The 12,500-nt window shown below is 34.7% G+C and overlaps 1 protein-coding gene across 5 annotated transcripts in view; it reads right to left on the bottom strand.

Moving 5' to 3' along the window:
- Positions 1-12,500, bottom strand: part of sgl (UDP-glucose 6-dehydrogenase sgl) — a 30,238-nt gene that overhangs the window by 1,601 nt on the left and 16,137 nt on the right. For 4 of the 5 annotated variants that reach the window (XM_067083309.1, XM_067083310.1, XM_067083308.1 and 1 more), the window contains exons 6-11: positions 12,406-12,500; positions 11,973-12,099; positions 9,559-9,730; positions 8,923-9,078; positions 7,955-8,111; positions 231-265 (exon numbers count right to left, since the gene is read on the bottom strand). The exon at positions 12,406-12,500 is cut by the window's right edge and continues 53 nt beyond it. In XM_067083309.1, coding sequence (XP_066939410.1) covers positions 231-265; positions 7,955-8,111; positions 8,923-9,078; positions 9,559-9,730; positions 11,973-12,099; positions 12,406-12,500 — 742 coding nt within the window. Of the gene's footprint in view, positions 1-230; positions 266-5,750; positions 8,112-8,922; positions 9,079-9,558; positions 9,731-11,972; positions 12,100-12,405 lie in introns of those variants that run through there. The other variant, XM_067083311.1, reaches the window with a different exon arrangement.

The raw sequence follows: 12,500 nt of genomic DNA on the forward strand, positions 1-12,500 counted from the left end.
ATATAGTTATATGCCAAGAAACTAGATAATACAGTGATGAAACTATTTATACATTTGAGATAACAGCAATTCTGGACCTTTTAAGTAAGATGATAATCAATCAGTAAAACTAAAATATGGTAATAGAATTTTTTCAGTGAAGCATTAAATTTTGGACAAAATATTAACACAGGTTTAAAAATTTAAAATAATCTTAGAAATTCAAATAAAAAAAACACTTTAAAACTTACTTATGGTGTCCAAGAGAATGCTGGGAAGTGTTCCCCTGTAAAATGGAAAGAACATAGTACAATATTAGTAAGGATTAAGTTGCTGGAAAAAAACAGGTAGAAAATGAACTTTTTTTGTAATGAGGTACTGGTAATATAAAAATGGTACAGCTTCTTTCTACTCATTTGATAGTGACAGCTCATGCTGGTTTTGCCAAAAGAGAATTTTCAAAGGTGCCAACCCTGTCACTTGGGTATATTATAAAAAAATACAAACAATCTTTATTCTTAACATGTATAATCCAAAGCACTTCCTCCAGCTGCTAAAAGTTTTCTTTTTTTTTAAGTACAGTAGGCTGCAATGACAAAACTAGGCTGTTAAAAGATTTACGATATCAAATGAGCTAAGATTATGGTTCAAAATTACCAAGAGCAGTATTATTAATCATGCCATCTTCATGATTTACCATGATAACAACTAATTGAAATTAAATTTCACTCTAAAACAAAAAGATTAAGTGGCAAGCACTTAAGTCCCTTTTGTTCCTCATCAGTTAACTGAATTATTCTCTGTGCAGTCTGAGCCAGCTACAACACAGTTACGCGGCTTGCAGAATGGTCATTTTTAGCTTGTCCTATATAAATCAATTCTGATACATTTTGCCAAAAGTCAATTACTTATCACAACCTCAAAACTAACTAAGGTGCAAGAACATTGAACTGTTGGCACTTGGACACAACAGAAAGGACCTGAAAAGAAAAGGGAGCAGCTCATGGACAACAGAACCCAAGGCTCCAAAGGAAACAGATCAAAGCTGGATTTGGATCCTATATGAATATAAAAGGAATGTCGCATGGATATGAGGGACAAAACAAAAGGTGCCCTGAAATCTTGAAAAACCATAACAGAGTGAGAATAGGAAGAAAACAAATGTCAATGAAGATAGCACACACAGTGGCACCTATCAAAGTTCAAATCCAAGGATGGCCCCTTGGGCTTAAGGGAAACATTGCATTTAGCCATTGTTGAAACACCTGGACGTGGTTGTGGACGTCATTAAACAAAACCTTATCCTCAAGAATTGCAAAATCAGTATCTTTCCCTGGTCAGACAACACAAATCTCATGATTCTCTCTAAAAGGTTGCCTCATACGAGCCGACACAACGTCCCTTGATTTTTAGGCAGTGAAGGAACAAGGTTTCATCCTCTGTGTAGCCATGCCGAAACTACTGAGCGAAGAGAAATATGGCCTTGTCTGAGTAGAGTGAGAGTTTATCTGAAGGTTAGTTCAAAGAAGGCTACTCTCTAGCAATTCTTGATAAGACACTATGGTCTCTGCTACATAAGAGGATGCCTTTACACCCTCCTTTCCTGAGGTTTGGATACTAAGAGCAGCAGAAATGATGACAGAGGATCTAGTACTGTAGTAGTAACAGTACAAACCACTGAAGAAGTACTTTGTACTCTGTACCTGGCATTCCCACAACAAAAGGCACCAAGTGCCTCCGAGTTAAAGTAGAAGTGGTACTAATTTTATGAAAAAGTAGAAATAAAGCACATCAGTTTCGCAAGCACTCCACTGCTGTTCAAATTAAGGATAAAACTTCAGGGATAACCTATATTTCTTTTCATAACACTTTATTGCTCTCTTAAGTCAGGTTTATTGAAATTTCTGCCATTTATCTGTCCTCGCAAGCCTCGGAGAGACAGAAATAACTATGTTCTCTTTACCATTACCAAGTCTTGATACATTTAGGTATTACTGGGTGTTACAGCATCGAAGGGTATTAATCATTCGAGGATACCAGTATAAATGTTTCATTAAATGCTAGAAACTTTCAAGAAGATATCTTTTCTCTAAGTCAAATTCTCCATTAATGACACCAGTAGGAACTGACTCCCAAATTCCCAGCCCCACATGTACAGGCAGTCTCCGGTTTACGAGGGGGGTTCCTTTTTTACGCCGCGTTGTAAAGCGAAAATCGTCAAAAATCCTAAGAAAACCTTACTTTTAATGCTTTGGGTGTATTGAAAACGATGTAAACTGCATTTTTATTGAGTTCTTCATAAAAAAGCCTCCAAATTTTGATTATTCTGCCATTTTGGAGCCATATTTCTTCCGTCGGATCAGCGTACGATGCGTTGTAACCCGGGAACATGCGTCGTAAACTGGGAAATAATTTCTGATGAATATATTTGAAAAGCGTCGTAACCTCGGAATGTTGTAAACCGGGGACTGCCTGTATAATCCAAATGTGAAAGATGAGACCAAGAATTACAAGAGTACAATTTTCCTCACTCAAATCATAGTGGTCAAACAATGCTGAGATTACTATCAGCAAACACTGCCCACCCCAGAATCGGCATACTCTGTCTTGAGATAAGTCACGCCCTACAGGTACCAATAGTATAAAAAATCATATTGACACCTTTAAAGGTCCAGACATCATTGGATGGGTGACAATCCAATCAAAGTACTGTCTGCTTCAAATGTGAACCCCAATCCAAACCATGGATCTTCTTTTTTATAAGTATAAAAATATTTTGACTATGTTGAAAAACAGCATTACCTTACAGTAGTATATAAATCATCAGACTACTGTAATTACGTAACTGATATTTGAAAGCTTAAATTTTCAGTGATGATAAATAGATGCACAAAGATGCACCAACAAATGTTGAGGCTGGAATACTTGCAATTCTTGTTCAGCACCCACAGAGTAAATGCACCAACAGATGATGGCATCTAATGTCTACTGTTCAGTGCCGGAACAGGCAAAGATGCACCATCTACTGCTTAACACCTTTAATTTATTATAAAGTGTCTTCAGTAAAACCAGCCCTATCCTAGAGTTCTGGTCTGTTACTTGATGTTTCTTTCCAGTCTTGTATCTTGCCTTTAATGACCTACATCTTTGTAGACGGAGTGACTTTCAGCCACATGAAACTTAGGATTCTTCTTGGCCAAAATGTTACCACATTGGCAACATTTTGACAACTGTAGCATTACTGAGTTTTAGGATGAACTGCTTCATTTTAAAAGATTGCTGTGCTGCATGGATACATTTACTGAATAAGCATGATAAAATGGGTATAAAATTTTACATAAGGTAAAATAGCATTGTTGGACTTTCTTCAACCTCTTGACAGCGATGATTTCTTGATCTTCAGCACCTTCTGATGTTTTGAATTGGAGAAGCCAGCACATGAAGTTGTTTCCACAGAAACAAGCTACATAAACAAGTACAATAGTTTTTTGTTTTCCCCTGCATAGTAAACTTTTACCGAAAGTTATTTTCCATGCTTTACAGCCATTTTTGGTCATTCTCTCAACATTTAACATTATTTTTGATAGACCATAAAACACACTGAGGGCACAGATGCATAGCAACAGTAACTCAAGTGTTTTGCAACAACTTAGAAACTATCACATTCACTATTGTTAAGTAAAATGCACAGGACTGAGACGAGTGGAGAGTTTCACATCTTACTCCATTAAAGGTGAGTTTGACATAAACATTTATGATATAAGCATAACTATTTTTCATGTATGGAATTAAGTACAGTAGTTACTCTACGAATTAACAGACAACAGTTTCCTTGTTTGATATGGCTTCAAGTTATTAAGCTACAGCCATATTCATAAGCATCTTCTGACCCTTTTGGATGCGTGGGAGATAAACTTGGCACTGTTTTTCCCATCAGCTGTTATAAAATCCATGGGCACTTTTCTTGGTAATCAGATATCAAACTTGAAATTAACAGACACTTCTGGAATTTATATTCACCCATTATGAATAACACCAACAAAGAAACAAGTGTAAGGTGGAAGACTGGATTACAGGAATATTATCTTCCAATGATTTTGCTAAGGAAGATGATAATCATCCTGGAATCCTGTTTCAATAATCAAGCAAATCCCTGGAAGCTATGCAATGATTCCAAGATAGTTCAGCTGCTTTTTGAGTATGCTATTCAACTACTTCTAAGTGTACTTGACTAGTAAATAATCAGATCTTAGTTTATGTGAGTCATCATCTACCCAAAAAATTCTAAAGGTATTTTCGTCACTTTTATCAAGGAAGATTATGGCCAGCGCATGAACTTGATATGCTTTTAAAAATTCGACTGGACTGGAATTGCTGTATAAACCTGTGGAGTTTCCTTATCTTCACCAGGCGTCATATGTTTCTTCACCATGTGTCATATGTTAAGTGTATGTTGAACAACTGACAAAGATTTTGCCAAGCCTCTCTTGCATTCAGATCTTCTCAGATTATACCATCCATCATGTAGTATCGAATAGGGAGTTAATTCTATCAGTCTTGCCTTTCCTTTTGTGATATTTAATCCCAGCTTTTAAAAAAACATGGTTTTTCTAGTCACCTGTTGAATCGTTGGAATTTCAGAATTTCATACCAGGTGCAAACACATTTTTATTGAGCATCCATTCACAGGGAACAAGCCCAGTTAGTTAGTTAGTTATAAATGATTTGTTTGAAAGGCTAATATTCTGCTAAGCAGGCTTCTGAAAGACAGAATGTCTAGATCCATAAATTGGGAAAAACATACCTACAGAAGAAGAGCAGTAAAAAATACTATAGCTAGTTCATGTAATTAATCAATTTCCACTTTTCCAGTTGTCTGAAGATACTTTGTTTGTACTTGCAGTGCAAATCAAAATATATGATGGGGATTTCAGTAAAATTCCTCAAAACATAAAACATATTAAGATGTACTGCATAGGTATTTCACACTTAAAGCACACCACGCCCCTCCCCAAAATTAGAACGTGTAAAACTATTTCAGAAAGATTAGTAGATAAATATAGACCCCTGCTGGGAGGTACCACTTACAGTTTGCCTTGTGTTGTTAGAAAGTACAATTACTCAAATTGTAATAAACATCACCGGGCATATACACAATGTTCATTTTAGTTTACTCCTCCACATTTGCTTCTTGGCTTTAAATTACTTTTGTCTTTCACATCAATTCTTTAATTCAATTCATACTGATGAGAGGTGTAAAAGTTACGCACTTGATGCACATATAGACTTCTGTTATGTTTGTTGCTCTCTTGAAAGAGGCTAGGAAAAATACATGTTTCTTCATGAATATGTTGGATCATTCAGTGAAGTTCTTCAATGGATACTAAGGATGTACAGAAACTGTTCTTGTATTAAAGATTTCTTTTATATCCTGCTCAAATCTTCTTCCTAATAACATGTGTCCATTTTGAAGTATAGTAGTTACTGTACAGTACTACGACAGAAAAAACTGTCATTTTCCAATAAATTTTAACTTCATAGGCATGCTGCAGTTAAGAAAAAGTCTCAAAATTTTCTTGTAACCTAAGCATAGACATCTTACTTCTCTTCACAGTCATCTCTTGTAACAGGATGGATTACACTTTTCCTTTCTTATTACAATACTTTCATCAATAAGGTTGCTACTCATTGCCATTTCAATTAACTAATTGATATTGGGAAGTCTGTCATTTGGTGTTTTTCATTTAATGTATTTTTTTAAATATAAGCACTTTTCAAGATATTAAACTTTAATTCAGTAAAACGAGTGAGTAACAGAAAAGAACACTAGCACACATGCAACATAATCTGTCACTTTGAAACAAGATACTTTGTGTAACAAATTTTGCCAAGCCAAAAACTTTTAAAATTTCACTTTATTTCTGAAATATCGATTAACTGGTTAAGCTAGCTAGCGTTACAACATCAAAGGTCTTCAACGCTGAAAATAAATACAGTACTACATACATTAAAAAGTAGATCTATAATCATCTATATACAGTATATACATCTTAACCTTATTAAAAGTCTCACATCATATTCATAAATATACAAAATCTGGAAACATGCACTGCACATCCAATCATGATGCAAATAAAGCTTGATAAAATCTTAGTAAAAAATCAAATACTTCACAGTCAAAAGGGATATCTCTTCTATGATAAGGACTATCTTCTCTGAATTTAAAAACATAACTCCTCCTTTTCAAGTACCCTGGACAAAGAATAGCTATTCCAATCATAGTCAGTACTAGTTCACTCCTCATTCATCTTATTTGTAATTTCCTTCTCTCTTCACTACCTTTATACTTCAGAATCTTACAGATACATCATTAACTCATGTTAAGAATTATGTACCTAATCTTATGATTTATCTCACAACTTTTTCCTTTCATCATTTCCATTCAACAAATTACATACCACCCTACACATATTCAGTTTTAATTGCCTGACCTCGGCTCTGTTTTGTCTTTTTTTCTTTTAGACCTGTATATGGTTATGCCTTTTTTTGACAGCTTGCCTTGTACTTGTTCCTTGAGAATGTATGCACATTTCTGAGCAGAGATAATTGTGAACTACACGAAGTTAACAGAAAAAGAAAATTTAATACTGTACATGTAGTTGGGAAGAGAAATGTCTTGTACAATACTCAAATACTGATGATAACGTTGATCATTTCATGCAATGGAATACTCGCTGATGAAATAACAGAGAACAAAGCCAACAGAAGTAAAGAAATTATAGATGCTGATAAGTAAATGGGGGTAAACCTTCTAAAAAAAAATTCAGGCAAACAGTTGCTGTTAATGTAAAAGGGTTACAGCAATGGCAAACAGCACTTTATTACATTAAGAGCATCAGCTCCCTCAGCATTACCAGGGAGACTGATCAGCAGTTTTTGCATTACAGAGAATCAATACAGACTGAATAAAAATAAGATCAACAATGAAATGAGGAGAAAAAGAGATGTCGGTGAGGAGGGATGTAAAGCAGAGGTCAGATCAGTGGCTCAAGTCTGCTAAAAAACTTGAGACTGAGAGGGTAAGTGAGTGTTTCAAACATGGATTGGGGTACTCTCTTCCAGCAGTAGGTCGCCGTTAGGTGTAATTTGTATGAACACATCCAATTCTTTCCAAAGCAGATAACATTAACCTACTTGGATTTTGACAATGAACATACAATGAAATGAGATTTTGTATTCTGGGGTAAAAAGGCACTTACCTTGCAAGTTATGCTACTTGAAAAAATTGTGAATAGTGCTTGATACCCTTTATATTAACTATATCACATTCCTTGATGTTTAGTAAAACATGCTCCTAAAACACTTACAAGCCTTACGCAAAAAATTACATCTCCAATATGTACATTATTAGGTTAACAATCAAGGGTGCCTATAATTCAAGATTACTAAAGCAACAAACCAAAATGAGTAAAGCATTACTCGTTCAGCCCAGCTCTAGCTATCTCGTCCAGGAAACCTATATTCGAAACATCTACAATACACAAAATATTCATAACTGTGTTGAATCGTGAGCAAAGACATTTCCAAGCGTAATCAACAAATAAAGTACTACAAACAAAGGATAAACAAAACCAAAAGATAAAATAAAATTATGAATAATGCAATACAGTGTACTCAAAGTTATCATCTGGTCATTGTTAAAAAAAAAGCATTTGTTTTGCACAGAAGAAATTGCCAAACCACTTTAGTATTATGGAGGTGCTATGGGATAAAGGATTTGTTTTATAACTAGTGCGATAAAACACCAAAGGTCATTTCAGTGGGAACTTTCGACTAATCATGCATCTAGGAAAACACTCTGACAAAAAATATAAATTGGTGGAAAAAATCTGTTGTTACTACTTTTACAACAAAATAAAAAATAATAAAAGGTGTCGTCACAGACGACAGGGACAAAAAAATCAAAGATCCAAACCAGATGCTCTCTGGAGGGCGTTGCGAGAGAATCGCTTTCCAATCGTCTCTGTGTGGAAGCCCATTTTAATCAAAGCCTGGTGGTCCAGAATCTTGCGACCATCAAAGATAAAAGCTGGTTTTTTCATGATCGAAAGCATTTTCTCGTAGTTGTAAGTCTGAAATATAACATGAGAAATTTAGAATAAAAAATTACAGTCTATATGTAAATTTAGTTAAATAAACTGAGAAGGGAGAAATTTAACTCTTGGTACACAATGAAAATATAAATCTTACACAATATCAAACATACACATTTGACATCACTAAAGACAGGAGAGAGAGAGAGAGAGAGAGAGAGAGAGAGAGAGAGAGAGAGAGAGAGAGAGAGAGAGAGAGAGAGAGAGAGAGAGAGAGAGAGAGAGAGAGAGAGAGAGTATAATTCATAAGAAATATCAAACATACAAATTTGAAATCACTACAAAACAGGAGAGAGAGAGAGAGAGAGAGAGAGAGAGAGAGACTCTAAAACTTAAGAGAGGGGCAATAAAAGTGTATTGTAATTACTGTAAGAAAACAATTACAAAGATTTCAGAGACAATCTAAAATCTTTACATTGCTTCTAAAGTACAATTAGCTAACAGAGATTTTGTTCCTGTACATTTACCATGCCCAGATGTTAATCAGCTTATCTTGTAGAATGTTAAAGAAAATTCAGATGATGTTAACATATATACTCAAACTATGCCAGACTTGAACTCCATGTATCTAAAGTACGCGGAGTAGAAGCATTTATTACTATGCAGAAACCCTGAAAAATCAGTGATCAGGAAAATAGAGAAAACTCTATATAACATATGATATAAACTGAATGTAGCTAATGCAGCTACAACCTTCAATATTATTATTATTAATATCAAAGATGAAAACAGATAGAATTAATGCTAAATATTTCACGTTATCACATAAACACGATTTCCAATGACATACCTTAAACTCATCCCATTCAGTAAGAACAGCAATAGCATGGGCATCTTTCACTGCTTCATACGGATCAGAATAAATATTGACCAAGTTCAAAACGCGTTCAGGATCACTCGTCACATCAGCAGAGGTCAAATCCTGCTCTATTTGCTTTGGCTCTACCTGAAAATGACTTATCACGTAAAATTCTGCTGTGAGAAAATTACTCACAGCTTATAAAAATTGTGTTCATGATGTCTGCATACACTACAATCTCTTACAGGAACAGATGATTAACCAAATTACCATTAGCATAAAACAACAAATTTTCATTAAGGAGAAATAAAAGTTAGGCTTAAAAAAGTCAACTACAGAATCCACTTAGTTCCAAAATTACCAGGTTTTAGCACACATCATTTTCACAATATCTAGTAGCTTATAGCAAACAGAAATCAAACTGGTACTTTGTTCAAAACTGGTATTGCATGTGGCATAAATAATGTAAAAGTTGACATGAATCCTCAGAACTATAACTTAAGAATACCAGTTGCCAAATGAAAAGACAATACTACAAACTATGAACAGAAAAATATCTCAATATGATGACAAGACTAAATCAAAGCATTTTATCACTCATGAATTAAATGAATACCACATATTTACCTTTGGGTCGAAAATATTGAGTCGTGCACCTTCCTCGAGCAAGTGAGAACATACATATATAGCTGGACTTTCTCTCGTGTCTCCTGTGTTCTTTTTGAAAGCAAATCCAAAGACAGCTAAGGTCTTATCAGTAACAGTGTTGAAGAGACATTCAACAATCCTCTTTGAAAATCTGTAATTAAAATATTAATTTCTATGTTAAGTAGGGTTTACGTTCAGTCTAAAGGTATATACCGTATTTGATGGCTTATAAGATGCATGTCTGCATAGGACGCACCCCAATTTCAGCAGGACATTGAGGGAAAAAAAAATAAGGTTTCCTAGCCTATGCTCATTTGATTTTGGTAAGTAAAAACTGTAGTATTAGGTTATCATATGCATATTGTTTCTTACCAACAGAATCAACAAAAACATTAATAAGGAAGTTATTTACCATATTTATATTTATCAAAATATGTATTATACAATCGGCCATTTACTACGATCGAATGTTTCGTCTGCTGCTGAAAGCTACGTCATAGGTTTACCAATAGATTGCAACACATTCATTTGTAAACATTGTTTCTTACCAGCAGAATCAACAAAAACATTAATAAAGATGTTACCTACAGTAATATATGTTATATATATCCATTATATATTATAAAAATATGCAATTAAGCTCTGGAATTTACTACGTTTCATCACTGCAGCTGAAAGCTGCCTCTTGGCTTGATATGAATACCGTTAGGTGGCAGCACCATCGTAAAATCCAATAAATAAAAATGTTTCCTATGTAACGGCTCGAGTCTTGTGAGCAACTGAACAAAGCCATGTTATTATTCTTAAAAGAGAATGCTACCACGAGTTACGAAGTATCAACTCAACGAAGCCTTGTTATTATGCCTAAAGAGAATGGTAGCAGGAATTGTCAACCACCAATTGATCGAAGCCATGTTGTTATGGGTAAAGAGAATGTTAGCAGGAATTGCCAACTACCAACTGAACGAAGCCTTGTTATCTGTAAAGCTCTCGAGATAATCACCAATAGGTGGCAGCACACGTACTGGAAGTCTGTAAATGTGGAATGCGGCGATGCGCTGTAGACGACGATAATGATATTAACACATTTTAATGAAAATATCGATAACAACAACGTAGATATTGATTATAATACTAGCAGTAGTAATTGCGGTGAAGATAAGTGTGATAATGATAAATAATTAAAATAAACTTTGGTTTTTAATAGGTTATTAGGATAACACCGAATGTTAGGCTAGGCTAAAACATCTACGTGACATTTCATGTATAATTTCGGCCAAAATTCTTAAATTTTGAGCCTACATCATGTAAATAGGACGCAGGGGGATCTTTTAGGCCATTTTTTTATTAAAAAAGTGCATCTTATACGCCGTCAAATACGGTAACTGAGATAGCAATTTTTATTTTCAGCAGGGTTCCCTTATTAAGTGCAAAACTCTCCTGAAAATGTTTATGTGATTCTCAAGCTAACGTTTTTGCCAACAACTCTAGATAAAATGCTATAATTTTATGGAAACAATTATGTTTCCAAGAGACTCATAACCCCACTGGGTGTGAGTACCTTGCCATGAACACCTCAAATGTTTTTAATTGTCTGCTTCTTCCTTCTCAAAATAATTAGGCTACCTTAATCAAAATGGTGATTTATGGGAAACAATATCTTGAACATTTCCTAAATCATCAAGTTTGGTAAAAATTACTACTGTATTGATTTTCCAGCAACCTTGGTTCCTAAGCCTTGCCAGATAATAAATTCTGTTGAATCGTAAGAATTCACATAAAAGCAAATCCATAATGAAAACTAAACAATCATATGATTACACGAATTTTGTAAAAATGAATTCTCTTAGATTTTCATCTATATCATTTTAGTAAAAATACTGGTGTAATGTCAATATCATATATCTATTTATTTATATTTTGAAGAAGTTTAAAAAGACCAGCTAACCACAGAAGATAAAAGTAAAGAACAGAATTTGATGCAGATGATGGTTGAATGCTGCTGCAAAGAACCCTTATAACATCATCTTTATGTGTCAAACAAGGAACACTAAAAGTGGTAGCCCCTTCAAGGCAGATTTATTAGATGGCCGATTTATCAGATGGCTAACTAAACAGCACCATGTAAATGGTTCATATCAGGTCTTAGTTAGACAAAATCTAAATACACAGTTGCTGAAATACTACTTCTTAGCTTGGTTGAATCTTTATTGTCCCGGATTCCACTAAACCCATATTTATGCATCCAGAAAAATATCTCCACAAATCAATTAAATGCTAAGACCTTTCACTTGCTTCTAAAATAGCACCCAATATTCAAAAGGCCTATGAGCACCAACATACACACTGAGAATGGATAGATTAGGCAAAGAAATAAATTCTAAATACAGTACCTAGTCCTCTGATACACATTCATGTCAGTAACTTGCTGCCAGTAATTAGCTACTTCAGGTAAATTTACACATTCAGCAATGTACACCAAATTCAAGAGGTCCTTCTGGAAACAGCTACCACCAAAGCCTGAAAAACAGAATTCAATGACATAAAACAGGTATCTCCGGAATACAGCCTCAAAAATAGAATGCAAAAGCATCTCACACTAATACTGAAAATCAATCTCCATTACTACCCTATCATAATATTTCTCCAAACAATGGGTAACAATAAAGGTCATCAGATGACCGACTGAAGATTGCTATTCCTTATGATCTATCCCTCTCAGTGATGTTTCAAGGTAATGAAATACTTCCAAATACATATTCTTGTGCACAAAATAAGCTTGTGAGCATTTTTTCAGCGTGAATACAATAGTATTCAAGGACTTACCCACTGAAGCTTGCAAGAATTTGGAACCAATTCGGGAATCCTGACCTACAGCTGATGCAACCTCGCTAACATCAGCTCCAGTTGCTTCACAAAGC

Source organism: Macrobrachium rosenbergii, chromosome 40 (genome assembly GCF_040412425.1).
Source record: "Macrobrachium rosenbergii isolate ZJJX-2024 chromosome 40, ASM4041242v1, whole genome shotgun sequence".
NCBI classification, from domain to species: Eukaryota; Metazoa; Arthropoda; class Malacostraca; order Decapoda; family Palaemonidae; genus Macrobrachium; species Macrobrachium rosenbergii.